Source organism: Onychostoma macrolepis, chromosome 23, assembly GCF_012432095.1.
Source record: "Onychostoma macrolepis isolate SWU-2019 chromosome 23, ASM1243209v1, whole genome shotgun sequence".
Lineage (NCBI taxonomy): Eukaryota > Metazoa > Chordata > Actinopteri > Cypriniformes > Cyprinidae > Onychostoma > Onychostoma macrolepis.
Window position 1 is genome coordinate 15,280,500 of NC_081177.1, and position 16,338 is coordinate 15,296,837.

Here is a 16,338-nt window from a genome sequence, read left to right on the forward strand (position 1 = left end):
TGTGTGTGTGTGTGTGCATGTAAATAATAGGGTACAGCAGGGCTAAAGTTGCCCCGGGGTAAAAGGTGCCTTCGATATTGTTTTCCTCTAACCACAGGCATAAAAACATGGCGTAGCACTTTCCAAAACATCCGCTTTTCAAGATGCATGTGCATATTTGGCTGATCCTTGACGTGATCGCGGGCAGCAGCACAAAGTTAATTCTGTGCTTACTTGATCTAATATTTTTTGTTTTTTAAAATGTTTTAGATTTGAGAAGCAAAAGAGAATCGCTAAAATTAATGCATGTATTTTGAGACAAAGGTATTCTTAACGATTTTCAGTTTTGTTTAAGATAATTAAAGCAACAGTTTGTAAATAATGAAAGAATATGTAAAAGTATGGTATTTGGGTTAAAAAGTGCCCTTGCTGTTGGGGCTAAAGGCACAGTAATTAACATAATAATTAATAGATGGCTGACTTTTCCATTTGTTGACATGGAAAACTGAACACTTCAAATTTATTTTGAAGATTAAACAGTAACGTTACTGTATGCTAGAGAAGTGTTCAAACAAAACTGTATTAGTTTTGTGCAGAATACCAGATGTAATTATTCTTGCTGTTTGTGTTTAATTTATAATGTGACTTAGGCAGCACCTATATTTTTATAGTTTCACTGGAAACAATTTTAAAAAAGGTTAATTTTCCATAACTAACATGAACAAAAATAATAAATACTGTTACAAACGTATTATTCATTGTTAGTTCAAGTTAGTTAATACATTCACTATTGTTAACAAATGTTACCTTATTTAAAGTACCGTTTCACTATCATCAGCTTTTTTTAATAAAAAAAAATTTATTAAAAAAGAAATAAAGAAAAAAAGTAAATAAAGGTACAAAAGCTGTCAGAAATAAAGGTACAAAAGCTGTAACTGGGGCAGTACCTTTTCAAAAGGTACACTTTTGTACCTATTAGGTTCTAATATGTACACTTTAAGTACTAATATGTACCTTTAAGGTACCAAAATGGACTCTTTAGGTACAGACATGTACCTTTTGAAAAGGTACCGCCCCAGCGACAGCTTTTGTACCTTTATTTCTGAGAGTGTAGCTATGCAGTTTCTGTGTGAATGTTTGAACACAATGATTGGTGGAATGGGATGTGAGGCAAGGGGCACCAGGCAAAATCTTGCCTAGGGCAACAAATTGGCCCTGTGTTGGGTGTCCATATTAGAGATAATCACCATGTTTAGAATGAAACCATCATATTTAAAAACATGATATTAATCACATCATATAATACAATATAATTTGTTGTTACTACTGTAAATCAATATTAAATTATTATGGGATCTTCAATGCTTTCAGAATCTTTACTTTTTAAAATGATTTTGTTTCTGTATTTTAAATGTATATATTTTTTATATTAACATATTTTAATGACAGTATATTTATAGAACAAAAATTAATTCTTTTATTTTTCAAAATAAGCAGAAAATAGTACAAACTTTGCTAAAGTGATTGTTTTGAAGAAGTATTAACTTAAACACTATTAATAAAAAAAAACATTATTTTAGTTGAAGTATTTGTATCATTACTGTGTGCATTTTGCTCCATGCTGGTGGGGGTAAAAGGCCCCCCTTGCCACCTCATACATTTATAAGATTTTCAAACAAAATAAATGACTTTTCACACAAAATCCGTTGCTCATTCAATACAAACTTACAGTATATATTTTTTCTGCAATTATCCATTTTAGGCGCAGTGAAAAGCACATTTTTTCTTTAGGTGTGCCTTTAGCCCCGTTGTACCCTACATTATATATAGGGCCTATATGTAAGCACTAGTTCCATATTTAGGAACGAATGTTAAAACGGCTTGCCACATACAGTGTGGCGATCACAGCAGATATGTAAAGCCGACTACACATTTCTACAAATAAAGCCTTGACGACGAATCTAAGGTCTACTAGATCTCAGCTCCTAGACAGATATATCAGAGAACTAGCTGATCCTGGCATCGCTCGTTTTCGCAAGACGTTTCCAGCGGCGTCGGAACGCGAAGAGGAGAGAGGCAGCAGCATCAGTAATCAGACTAGGACGCTCTCTCCTCAGCTCCCTCCCAACCGCACGGCTGAGGCGGATTCAACTGCAGCACTGGGGAACGTATCGCTGGATGTGGGTGAAGACCGTGTGAATGCGCGTGTAGGCTCATACGCTGGGATAGCGAGATCTGCTCATCCTAACCCTATGCGCCTTAAGAACGCTTCCCAATCTGGCGCGCTCAGGACTGAGGCAGGTGTAGCGGCGAGGGCGCATCCATGAGCGTCTTCTCCCGGGACGGCATGTTTTTAGTTTAACCGGATTTGTTGAACAGACTGGGGAAGAGGAAAGGCGAGTTCGGAAGTTTTGATGCATATGATCACAACCACCATGATTTTTATGATCCTCGGTGCTTCAGTTGTCATGGTAAGACCCTTCGCCTGCTTAAGCACTTCACAATTGTGCATTTCTATCATTTTCAAAGTGAAATCGGGGGTTAACGAGAGCGTGGACCGCTGAAAGTCCATTTAGAAATCACAACCGTACTTGTGTCTATTACTGGCTGATGTGGAAATGTAATGTGTATTTTCCCCTGCAGTGGTCACAGTACCAGGTCATGTAGCGGTTGCTGTGTTCCAATACTGCTTGTCATGTCCCGGTTGACTCGAATGGTTCTTTGCAGGCGATAGCGTGTTTAATGGACATGAACGCACTCCTGGACCGCTTTCACAACTACATCTTACCGCATTTACGAGGGGAAGACCGCGTCTGTCATTGCAACTGTGGAAGGTAAAAAAACCCAAGCGTTAATAATGAATTGAATTCTTGCACGAGAGCCAGAAATTGACAGGTTTCTCCATTTATTACTAACAGCTCTTAGGCCTGAGCTATTCTCCAGCCCCCGAAACACTGTCTTTTCCATTTCATCTCATTTATCCAATCGGAAATTGTCACATTAAAGGCCTCATATGTGTATTCGCGGGGTTTATGTCATAATTTGGGCGTAATTCGAATGGTTTATCAATACTGAGCAGCTACTGTTGCTTTGCGTCGGTGTTTCAGTAGGAGAATTCTCCTTGATTTCTCTGCTTGTGTTTTTTTTTTTCTTTCTGCGTATCAAGGTGCGATTTTTTTTTCTCCAAGCACAGCTAGAGATGTTGTTCTTTTGGGTGCGTGAGTTGGCCACAAAATCACGTTGGTATTACTGAAATAAAATGTGATTTTAATACAGAAGGACAGCGTTGAGTTAATGCAGTTTACAAAAAGTGTAGTACAAAAAGGTTTGGACAAAAATGTACAAATACATACACATACTATTTGTCTTTTATGTACCGAAGCTTGACTTGTTAGTTGTCATTTTCACAACAGTTTCTGTTCAAGCTACATCTGTTGATTACAAGTTTTTGATAGGAACATCTGAGGGTAGTAAATAAGGTCATATAATAATTGTTCTCAATTAGAAATGCATGTTTTAACACTTTATTATTGGTGAAGATCTGTTAATAACTTAATGATTTCATGTATGCCACATTTCTTTCGAGTATTCTATGTCACATTTCAGGACCAAGAGCATAATAAATGGGTCATGGTCAGTGAAAACTTGCTCAGTGTCCTGATATTTGCAGAAGAAAGACATCTCTCATGTGAATTATTTGTTCATAAAAAAATTACATATTGTCATGATTTGTGCTGATCATTGTCACTAAGAGGTAGCATTTATCATTCTTAAGTGTTAATCCGTTCATACAGTCCTTTAACATCTGCATATCTGTATATTTCTGCCTATCAATATCTAATGTGCAAAACTTGTGTTCTCTTAATTCCTTTTAATACATGCAAATTAATATCTTAATGACTTCTTTTCTACCTTTTACTTCAAATTTGCCACTGTTATAGTTTTCCCTCTTAATTAAAGAAATTAGAAGTTCAAAATAGTTTTTGTAATTTTTTTCAACTAAAATATAACAGAAAAACAAAACTTAATACATTTATTTCACTTTTGAGGCGTAATGATTCTAAGGATCAAGGCTGCATGTAAGTTGTATACAAACTCACCATAAGTCAATTTACTTTTCATGAAATAGTACTACACATAAAGAAATTAGGTATCATGTACAGTCATTTTTGCATAAAACCAGATGAAGAGTTGCAAATGCATAACGTCCTTTAACCCTTATCAAATACACTTTTGCATATAGTTCTGTTAATATAACAGATATATTCTGTTATATTATAATTCATATAAGAAGAGCATTTTCCCCAGACCTCCATAAACAACACAGTGCAACAGAAAAATTGAATATGGCATTATTTGTAACAGCTGTGTGCCAAACCATATGTTCAATGCATTTATATGTTCCAAGACAACAAACCCAGCTTGACTGAGCTCAGTTGGATCCAAATAGTATCAGTACTGTATAGAAATGCTGGCTTTCCCACCCTGCTGAGAGCATTATTAAAGCAAGCGTTTGTGTAATTGACATAATATTGTATGTCCTCACTGTCTATCTCTTTATTTATTGTTTTCTTTATCATTTTATATTTAATGTTCCCATCTATTGCTTTTTGTTGCTGAATGTAAACCTCTAAACACAGTTCTCCCCTCTCTGCCCTAGGCATCATGTTCACTACGTAATTCCGTATGACGGAGACCATTCGCTCGTGGACTCGTCTGAGAATTACTTTGTGAGTGACAGTGTGACCAAACAGGAGATGGACCTCATGCTGGGGCTGTTGCTGGGCTTCTGTATCAGCTGGCTGTTGTTGTGGCTGGATGGAGCTTTGCACTGTGCTGTGAGGGCCTGGAGAGCCAGTCGCTATTATGGTGAGTGGGAAGAACATTGTAACCAAGAGTATATGGAAAGCATCTATGTTGATAGATGTAAAAGACAAAGGATATGCTTGTAGGAACAATATGCAGACCAAGATTTGATTACAGAAAATTTAATTTTAGCTTATATAGAGTAAGTGAGTGTTCATCCATTTTTTTTATGCATCAAAATCAAGTTTTCTTCCCTCACGTGACAATTTATTTAATGTTATGAACAGAGGTAATGCAATTTGTATGTTTGTTTGCATTATATTTTGTTTCGCATGATCATTTTGAGGTTAAACATAGTTGAGTGTTGTTTCCTTGCTCAATAAATGCCATGTTTTGTGTGCAGGATTTAAATGGATGTATTCAGGTACTAACACTGGTTACTGTATTTAAAAAAAAAAAAAAAAAAAAAAACCTCAAGAATTGACGTCAAACACTTTACTGTGAAGAACAAGTGCCTTAAATGTTAATGACAATATGAAAACTTGTGTAGTTAATTTAAAGTACACTGACAAAAATTGATGTCAAAACTATTTTAACTTAGAAATTGCCAGTAAATTTCTCAATTAATTACAAAGAAACACATTGAATTAAAAATTTAATTGTAAAGTAAAAGGCTGAGAAAGTATATTCTTGTAAAATTTACACTGTTTTATTTGCAAATTCAAAAAAAATTTTTTTTTTACAGTGATGTTAGCTTTATCCTAAAGAATAAAATACTGAAATTAAATGAATGAGAATTCAAATTGTACATTTTCTTATTATATCACTGGTGTTTATAATATACAGTAACAGATCAGCTAATCTCACAAAATGATTAGCAGTTGGTGTGTTAGATTGATATACATATATATATATATATATATATACCCGGATTTGTATAGGATTAATTCCTCATAAATTTATAAAACCATCTTTGAAATGTGTCCCACTGTATTGGTTTTATGTTAATAAACATATTTGTTTCCAAACACTCCCAAAATTCAATTTTCTTTCCCCAAACATTTACGCACCTATATTTTTCATTTTCATCAGCTGTCAGCGTTCCCCTTCTGCCCTGTTATTATCACCCCAAGTAATGAATGTATTAAGATGAAGACTGTGGCTGCAGAAATTAACAGCAGGCTTTCACTCAGTGTAACTGAATTGTAGGCAACACAGCAGTTGTTTATAACAGTTGTCCATGGTCCTTTGAGGGCAAAGTGGTACATAAGCTGTGGCGGAATATGTAAATAGTGCCTTAAAAGGGAACACTTTTAGTGTGAATATGATTATTGTGTTCATCGCATGAACTTTTGATGGTTATTATAGGTCAAGGAGAGTGACAGATAAATGAACTGCTTGGAAGAACAGAATATATTGAAAAAGTAGGTTATTATGTGGCCACTAACTATTTAGTAATTAAACACTCTGTGTCAGGGGATGGCTAGTTGGTCAGAGGTTATTTACTGACAATGAGTGGCTATAATGAGCAATACCCCACAATACTCGCCAATATGTGGGCTTGAAATTTGAAATGTGTTCCGTTACAATGTACAAAAGCAATAAGACTAGAAATGTTACAAAAAAAAAAAAATTGGTTATTTTCGTTACAATCAATAACTGAAATGCAAAAGAATTTGAGTGAAATTAGAAGGAGCGAGTCTGTGGTGTGATATGAGAGAAATGAAATTCACTTTTAGTTCTGGAGGAATGGACCGATATACAGAGTTGGAAAATGGTGAAAATATCAAAGTGCAGAATCAAGTATTCCAGATCATTGTGTAATATATAATATACTGAAGGCATAGTTAAACTAAAAAAATTTAAATTCAGTCATCGTCTACTGAACTCACCCTGTGTCCTTCCAAATGCATAAGATACATAATAAGATATTTTAATGAAACTTGAGAAGTTTCTGTGTCTTGAAAGTCCAGTTAAACAAAACGTAGAAAATCCAAAAAGGTCACAAAGGCATAGTAAAATGAATCTATATGAATCAAGCAATTTAATCCACGTCTTGTGAAATGATCACTTTATATGATTAACAGATTTAATTTAGGCTTTTACTTACATTTAAACAATGATCAACATATACGCGTAGATCACATATGGAAAACAACAAAGCTCTATGTATGTGTGTTAATATGGGAATAAAAGCCTAAATTAAATGTTCATAATATAAATAAATGTTCATAATATATAGCAATCATATCTCTTTTAACCCACTCAGTTCATTTTGTTCATTTTACAATTCCTTTATGGCCCTTTTGGATCTTCTAAATTTTGGTTACCTGTCTTTATGGAGGGACAGAAACATTTCAGGTTTTATTAAAAGATATCTTAATTTGTGTTTTGAAGATTAGCCAAAATCTTATTGGTTTGGAACGACATGAGGGTGAGTAGATGATGACAGAATTTTTATTTTTGGGTGAACTGTCCCTTTAATTCAACCAGCGAATTCAAAATATATTCAGTTCAGTTCACATCTAGATTCAGAGTAGCACTGAGGGAAATTACAACCTTATGTATTTTTTTATATCTAATACAAAATGGTATTTCCATATGATATGATAAAAATACTGGGGATGCCCCTCTAGTAAAGCACACCACAGCTGTGAAATTGTGACGTTGATGGCAGGTCAGCCTCATTTAGCCTCACCAGGATAGGGAGTGAAGGTGAGGCTGATGGAAAGGAAGGCGGGAGGGAGATGCTGTCATGCCCCCACCCCCACCAGCACACACACACACATACAGCGACTTGCACCCTTGCACTGTGCGAGCGCTAAAAATAGACAAAGAGCAGCTGGATAGAGAAGGCAAGTTGGCGAGACGTGTAAGCATGCAGTCATACTCACACACACATACGCACACACAATACATATACACTGCACTGAGGCACATACCTTAAATTGTAGCTCTAATTTCCTATTTAAGAATGAAATTTCATTGCTTTGACTGTTTGCTGTTACTCTTTTGTTCAGTTCAGGAGTGATATAACTGATTTATGTACCGTAATAATTTAAATAATAAAATATTTTATACATTTAGCTGTTATATTATATATTGTTGACATTTTAATAATCTTATCATGTAATTTTAATAATACAAAATTTTATACATTATATATATATATATATATATATATATATATATATTTTTTTTTACATTTTAATAATTAATAATTATGAATAATTATTTTCTGCTCAGTTCAGAAATAATATATCCATTAACTGATTTACAGTGTAATAATAAAATGTTTGATATATTAATACTTTAATACATTTTATATTATGAATATGTATATCAATATTTTTAAGAATGAATGTAATTATTTGTTACAGACAATCCTTTTTTACAGTTTCATTTTCTCCCAACCAACCCAAAACAGCCTTCAAAGAAATTAAACAGTTACAATCATTGAAAAATAAGCACCTAAAATGAAAAGAACAGTAGTAACAAAATGTTATATATATATATATATATATATATATATATATATATATATATATATATATTGTAAAAGTGATAAGTTGACTTAACTTAAAAATTTAGGAAACCCGTTGCCTTAAAATTATTAAGTATATAATAATAATAATAAAAAAGTTAAGTGAACTTGACAATTCACTTAAATTATTATTTTTTAAATTATTATTTACTTAATAATTTTAAGGCAACGGGTTTCCTCAATTTTTTTAAGTTAAGTCAACTTATCACTTTTTACAGTGTATGACCCTGGACCATAAAACCAGTTATAAGTCATAAGGGTTGATTTCTTTAGATACTTCATCTGAAAGCTGAATAAATAAGCTTTCCATTGATGTATGGTTTGTTAGGATCGGACAATATTTGGACAAGATACAACTATTTGAATATCTGGAATCTGAGGGTGCAAAAAAATTTAAATATTAAGAAAATCGCCTTTAAAGTTGTCCAAATTAAGTTCTTAGCAATGCATATTTCTAATCAAAAATTAACTTTTGATATATTTACGGTAAGAAATTTACAAAATATCTTGATGGATCCTAATGATTTTTGGCATAAAAGAAAAATCTATTATTTTGACCCATGCAATGTATTTTTGGCTATTGCTATAAATATACCCATGCTACTTAAGACTGATTTTGTGGTCCAGGAAATATATATTCATATTTTAATTAAATATTTTATACATTTACTTTTTTAATATTGCTATAAAAGTGCTAATAATGATTGCTTACGACTGACATCCCCTACCTTTCTTTTGTTTAAACAAAGGAACTCATTCAGCTCTTCGCTGAACTCTTCCTCCATTTCTTTTGATCCAGCTATAAGGCTTAAAAAACCCTTATTCACCGTCTTCCTCTGTATACCCTTCACGACAGTCCTAGTGGATGGCATACCCATGGAATGCTATAAATAACCCCCCGCTCCCCCATCGCTTCCCTCGCACACACACTGACACACTTCCAACAGGGCTAGTTGTGAGGGGCGGGGCTGTCTGAGGAACTCTCTGTGGTTTTGATACACCTCTACCCCGGTCTCCACGTCTGGACCCTCACACTGTTTCCATTAACACATTGTGTAGACATGCTGGTTCATTGTAAGCTGCACATTTTTTCCTTTTCTTAACTCAACTCATTAGCTTAGTCATTAGGAATGTATGGAACTCCGCCGTTTGACCGATGCTAATGCGTTTTTCTCTGTGCCACTTACAGATACCCCTTCCTGGTCGTGGTTGCCACAGTTCTGCAACCTCCGAGACCTCCGTAGACGCGCACAGCTCCGGCAGCTGGAGGACTCCAGCGGAAACATGGTGCACATCAAGCAGAAGCTCTATCACAACGGTCATCCCAGCCCCCGCCACCTCTGACTTTAACGGCAGTTTCCCCAAAACTGCTCCATTACCAGCTGCTGCCTCAGAGACCCACTTTAATTGTTCCACTACATCTTTTAGACGTTCAAAAACCACTCGAGTATTTGCCAAAAGAAGAAAGAAGATTATTGTTGCCAATATGCTGATCTGTGTCCACCTTCGCCACGTTTGGCGAATGGTTTAGAAAGGTTTTTTTCTGTACAGGCATTTTATTTTCAATTGCTGAATCTAGGCATGCACTTTTAGAATGGGGGAGGATGCAAGAAAAGGTTTGGTAAGACATTGGGAGTCAATTCATGTTTTTTCCTTGCTTTCCCCCCCCCCACCTTTTTTAGCTTTTTCATCAGAATACAACTTTTTGGGAGGGGGGTGATAAGCGGGTGGGGTGGGAGGGTGGTGGTTATGGTTTTGTGATGGTATAGTTAGAGACTAATGCTCTTGTAAATAGTTATACATATTGTTTTATGGGATTTAAGCAAACACGGGAGTAGGAGGTTCTTAGAGACGAATCATGAACTGAATAAAAAGAGAGATAAACATAAAGAGGAAAGAATTTTGAATGCTGATATGTGATATGTGAACTTTTTGGATGGATGAAAAAGAGATCACTCTAAAAAATGATCGATTAGCTTTGTTACTACGTGAAATAAATGAATGTATTAATTTTATCTGTAAATAAAGGAGAGTGCAGGAAGGTTGAAATGAGCGGTCAGGGCTCTTTTTGCTGTTTTGAACGTTATCCGTCATATGTGAGAGAACTGCTAGCACTTGCCTTGTCTTCCCTACACTGTGTCCAATAGCCCTTCCTGGTCTGCTTTTAAACTACTCCAAACTCAAACAAGAACAACCAGCCTGCCAGCACACAGGGCCCTGACCCAATTTTCTCTTCCTCTTTATGTCCAGACATTGCTGTTGTGAAGATAAAATGTCTGTTTTATTAAAAGTGCCATTGAAGCACAACAGTGACCCCTAGTTTTGGGATGTGTCATTTCTCAACGACTGCAGGTGGTGTGCATGGGACAATCACATAACATTCATACTGAGGGCAAAATTTTATGATTAATAAGGACTCAAACTAAATATTGTATAGCAACCAGAATCTGTGGTAACTGCTGAGTTTAAAACAGTTCTAATGCTGTATTAGGTGGAAAAAATTAGTATCACTTTAATACGTTCAGTTAATAACAACTGATATGATATGATATTGCTATAATGACTGATATGACAAGATTTTTTTTTATTGTTTTTCAAAGAAATATCACCACTATGCTCACCATGACTGAATTTATATGATTAAAAATGCAGTAAAACAGTAATATTGTGAAATATTATTACAATTTAAAATAACTGTTTTCTATTATATATTTTAAATTGCAATTTATTTCTTTTCAGCATTCATTACTCCAGTCTTCAGTGTTGCATGATCCTTCAGAAATCATTATAATATGCTGATTTGGTTCTCAAGCAATAATATTAGATAATATGAGCTTTAGTATTTAACCACCAATAATAATATAACAGAGCACCAAATCAGCATATTAGAATTAATTCTGAAGGATCATGTGGCACTGAAGACCGGAGTAACAACTGGAGAACGAACATTTTTAAAATACATTAAAATTGAAAACTGTTCTTGTAATAACATTACTGTTTTTGTAGTATTTTTCAAATGAATGCAGCCTTGGCGAGCATATAAGAGAATTTTTTCAAAGACATGGCATATATTTGACATTGATTTACAGTGACTGACATTAAACCACTTAAGGCTGTAAATGTGTTCTGTTTAGGGTGTGAAATGAAATATCTGAATTGTTTGACTTGATTGAGGACAATGACATATTTAAATGACAGATTTAAATAAAATCCTTTCCAATTTGCCTCAATATACCCTACACTGACTCATAAGGTCAAAGGGATTTGTTAGAAGCTCTTCTGGCAGAAGTGGGACTCTCTTGACAGATAAACGTGGACTACTCCACTTGAGGCCTGAATAAGATTGCTTTTGATCCAGGAGTCACAGCAGATCTCTGGGTGGAAATGAGACAAGACCGATGAACACCATTCCTGTTTTACCTTGAAGGGATGTTTTAATGCTTCTTCAACCGTAATTCTTGAAACTAGGGAGGAAAACCTCACTCAAGATCGATTCGCATCTCGGTAACTCCATAAGATTAAATATATGTAGGCCAGTTTTCCGCTGTCAGCCACGGCGAAGTGGCTGAGCATCTAAGACAATGGACTGCTATGTCATTGTGCTCTGTTGGGTTTATCTTAAAATGCTGTCAAAGGTGTTTTAAAATGCTTTCTACCCTGTTTTCCCTTCTAAAGTGATGAGTTTTGCACAATAAATACCTTTGTGTGTGGCATTTAGCATTTTGCTGTGGATCAGCAAAATTTTGTACAGCAAAAACCTGAATAATTGTTTTCACTAATGTTTTCACACAGGTTAAGGAAGAAAATACTAAGATAAAATGAACCACATCAAAGGGTTTAACATAGGTGGGTTTTAATGATGTATTAATATTTGTATATGAGTACAAGTATATAGGCCTATGAGTATTTTAAAAGGAATAGTTCACCCAAAAAAGATTTGGTTTTGACCTGCATAGCGCATTTCTCTGAATGTAACCCATTTCTGAATAATGAAGAATAATGATGTCAGACATTTCATACAACTATTATTATAAAGTCTCTAAAATATGCAGAATTATGCATAAGGTTATGGCAAATTTGTGCTATGGATAGTTCTATGTTTAGTTTCATAATGCCTATTCATTTTTAGGGCTGAGAAGGCAGGTTTTTCCTGTATGAACTATGAAACCTGACCTTTGGAGGTGTTGAGCTTCATATAATAAGATAGTGGCCTTATCTGCATGGCTTTTCATATGGATTTTAATTATCAGGCAATGTTTCCAGAACAGTTTCTTTTTTATTAGTTAAAGTCATAAAATGTATAACATTAAAAAATATTTTTGAAATAAAAATTATATATTTTTTATTTTTATAACATTTTTCTTAATATTTTTTATTATTTATATAAGCAAAAAGGAGCTGATTATTTATTTATTAATTAAAAAAAAGCAAAAACAAAAAAAAACTCCCCATGACATTTTTTTTTTTTTTTTTACAATTGTATTAATTTCCATGACTTTAGTTTCTCAGGCCTGAGAAGCACAATGCTTCCACATAGTTTCCAGGATTTCCATAACCGTGGGATCCCTGAAAGACTCTTCGGCTTCAAGTACAGTTACATAGCTTCGTGTCGCTCTTTATTGACGGAGGACAAATTCACGCCCCGCTGGCATTAGGAGGAGGAGCAGATTGCAGCTTACATACATATTTGAAACTGTTGAAGCCGCTCGCGTAAAAAGGAAAGCCTACATAACAACACAGAAGTGGAAGATGTTTGCGTGCGTTTCTTTTACTCGCAGCGCTGTTGCTTTTCGCAACAGTAGGACGTTGGTGGTAAGTTGTTTATACGAATTCTGACCTGTCCGCATATTAATGCGTGTGTAAGGTGATTATGTGAAGATGTGCGAGACCTTCTTGATTTATAAGGAAGTTCTCGTTTGGGAACAGATCCAGCATTAACCCGTTTAGTCATGTTACTTAACCGCTGTTGCGCAGCGCATAAAGACGTCGGCTTCATCAGATTACATAAATGTATCTTTTTTCTAATTAAACTGACCTTCTGGTATGGAAGAGTGATATTTGAACTCAATTCTACGTTACATAGCTTAACAATGTGAGTTGAGTAACAAGGTGATATAACTCCCGCACACTTCTCTGTTACACCGAGAGGTGGCGCTGTGAAAATTCCAGTGGCTTCATTGTTTTCAGACCACAGACCCCTTGGATAAAAAGACACTGGCATATTTATGTATTTACTTATTTGACAAAGCCATGAAAATAATATAGATCTGTTTTAATTTTACCAAATATATTTTAAGGTTGCTATTTGCTATTTGTTATATTTCTGTAAAATTTAGCATCACGTGTCTTATGCTGAACTTTCCTCTCACTACCCCAGCTGGTTCGATATGCCCAGACAGCAGCTGCCCCTGCCCCTGAGCCAAAAATAAAGAAATTTCAGATTTACAGATGGGACCCTGACACACCTGGTGACAAGCCCCGCATGCAAACCTACGAGATTGATTTGAACACGTAAGCGCACATATTTACACTGAAGTTGTAGTCATAACAGTTGCTTTACTGTTTTTGCTTTACTTAAAGGAACAGTAAGTAAATAAATAAAATTTGTCATTATTTATTTATCGTCATGTCTTCTATGTCCGAATGCTATTGTTTATTAAGAATTAAATATCACAAAATTTCAATGACACTTTCTCATCCTAGATGTGGTCCAATGGTTCTTGATGCTCTCATCAAAATTAAAAATGAAATGGACCCGACACTCACCTTCAGACGCTCATGTAGAGAGGGTAAAAAAACTCAAATGGAATTAAGAATAAATATATTTTACTCCTTTGAGCACAAAATAAAATCAATTCTGTGTCCTGTTAAAGAGAAGTCAACCCGAAAATGAAAATTTGTTGAAAATTGACTCCTCTGCAGTGAATGGGTGCCGTCAGAATGAGAGCCCAAACAGCCGATTAAAAACAACACAATAGTCCACAAGTAATTAACACGACTCCAGTCCATCAATTAATGCCTTTAAAGTGAAAAGCTGTATGTTTGAACTTTCGTTCTGACAGCCCCCATTCATTGCTGAGTGAAGTGAAATATGCTCTGATGAATAAACAAACTCATCTACTTCTTCATTTACATTTTTAGCAAATTAAAATTTTTGGGTGAACTATTCTTCTAATATGTTACATCATTATGACAAATTTCTATAATTTTACAGGTATCTGTGGCTCATGTGCTATGAACATCAATGGAGGCAACACTTTAGCCTGCTTAAATAAAATAGATATAAATACCAGCAAAGTGACGAAGATTTACCCCCTGCCTCACATGTATGTTGTGAAAGATCTTGTCCCTGTGAGTAAACTGAAAATCTCAGCAACCACATATGATAATATGAGTATATAGTTGTTAAATAGAATAAACCTAAAATTTCAAACTTATCCTACACTCTTATTTCCTTTTTTTTTTTTAAGGATATGAGCAACTTTTATGCACAGTACAAGTCCATCGAGCCCTATTTGAAAAAGAAGGACGAATCAAAGCAGGGAAAAGAGCAGTACCTCCAGTCGATGGAGGACCGTCAAAAGCTGGTTCGAGACACTCCATTGAATATTCTGCTGATAATCTCAGTGTGAAGGGTGATTGTGATTTTTGCTAATGATTTTTTTGAACACATGCTCATAGGATGGCCTGTATGAATGCATTCTGTGTGCATGCTGCAGCACTAGTTGTCCTAGTTACTGGTGGAATGGAGACAAGTACCTTGGTCCAGCCGTACTCATGCAGGTATTTATTTTTAACACTTATATGGTCAATAAACAGCCATTTATCATTGTTTATTGGTTTTACAAAAATAAATCTACCAGTTAATTCTTGGTTAGTCTGAATCAGCATTGAGTTTTACATCTTTGGCCTCACATTTTTGCTGTTTTGTACCCAATTCTCAGGCGTATAGGTGGATGATTGACTCTCGTGATGACTTTACAGAAGAGCGTCTGTCCAAATTACAAGACCCTTTCTCGCTCTACCGCTGTCACACGATTATGAATTGTACAAAGACATGTCCCAAGGTATGCCATTTTCCCATCAAACTGCATAGCTACACTTTACTTGGATGAATTAGACTCTCCGTTATTGAAAATTAAAGGGACAGATCACCCCCAAAAATCTGTCATTTACTCACCCTCATCATTTCTAAATTGTGTGACTTGCTTTCTTCTGTGGAACATTAAAGAAGATATTTTAAATGATGCTGGTAACCAAACAGTTTCAGTTCCCATTGACTCCCATTGTATGGACAAAAACCTACAATAGGAGTCAAAACTGTTTCGTTTCATTTTTGGGTGGACTGTCCCTTTAAATAAATGTTTGTTTGCAATAGCTTATGTATAGTGTCTCCCATTTTTTTCTGTATTAATTTAATCTGTTTTGTCCTCTCTTCTGTTTAGGGACTCAATCCTGGAAAAGCCATAGCAGAAATTAAGAAAATGATGGCCATTTACAAAGAAAAGAGATCTTCTGCCATCTGACTTGTTGATGCAGGAAATATCATGTACTTGATGGTTTAAATTATTGTATAAATGTGTGAATTCAGCATGGAGTGGTCGCTAATATAGGCTGTTTAGTTTTTACATTATTTGATAGTGGAGACCTATATTTACTTCTAATGAACAGGAAATCTACAACTGGACCTGCATTTCATTTCCATTTTAACTTGATTGTAGTTATACTGTACATGAATATCCAAATGCAGGAACCTGTAAAAATTGCATAATATTTAACATATAACAGTGTAACATTTGTCTTGTGTCCTAGTTTCTTTTGTGTGGTAGATTCATACTGTACACGTAATGTACTATACTTGCTATAAAAACAAATATCTTTTCATGTTTAAGATCACAGTCATTTGTTTACAAACTGTGTGCGCTGCATAGGTTAGAAAGACATGTTTTATAGTAGTGAAGTAAGTGCATGCTTCTGCAGAATACATTAGATCTCAAGAAGGTAAGTCT

The 16,338-nt window shown here is 34.9% G+C and overlaps 2 protein-coding genes and 1 long non-coding RNA gene across 3 annotated transcripts in view; 2 read left to right on the forward strand and 1 right to left on the reverse strand.

Annotated features, from left to right (window-relative positions):
• LOC131532324 (uncharacterized) overlaps window positions 1-9,342 on the reverse strand; it is an 11,199-nt gene extending 1,857 nt beyond the window's left edge. The window contains exons 1-2 of the long non-coding RNA XR_009268875.1: window positions 9,058-9,342; window positions 2,635-2,804 (exon numbers count right to left, since the gene is read on the reverse strand). This is a non-coding gene — a long non-coding RNA (uncharacterized LOC131532324). The remainder of the gene's footprint in view (window positions 1-2,634; window positions 2,805-9,057) is intronic.
• Window positions 1,645-10,036, forward strand: tmem240a (transmembrane protein 240a). Its single transcript, XM_058763865.1, has 4 exons — window positions 1,645-2,450; window positions 2,707-2,813; window positions 4,640-4,848; window positions 9,519-10,036. Exons 1-4 carry the CDS (start codon window positions 2,394-2,396, stop codon window positions 9,671-9,673), a joined length of 528 nt encoding a protein of 175 aa, XP_058619848.1. The 5' UTR covers window positions 1,645-2,393; the 3' UTR covers window positions 9,674-10,036.
• Window positions 10,037-12,911: 2,875 nt separating this feature from the next.
• On the forward strand, window positions 12,912-16,220 carry LOC131532398 (succinate dehydrogenase [ubiquinone] iron-sulfur subunit, mitochondrial-like). The gene is made up of 8 exons (XM_058764015.1): window positions 12,912-13,141; window positions 13,707-13,840; window positions 14,033-14,118; window positions 14,544-14,680; window positions 14,800-14,916; window positions 15,011-15,112; window positions 15,274-15,396; window positions 15,775-16,220. The coding sequence occupies exons 1-8, from the start codon at window positions 13,079-13,081 to the stop codon at window positions 15,853-15,855; spliced, it is 843 nt and encodes a 280-aa protein (XP_058619998.1). The 5' UTR covers window positions 12,912-13,078; the 3' UTR covers window positions 15,856-16,220.
• The last annotated feature ends 118 nt before the right edge of the window (window positions 16,221-16,338 follow it).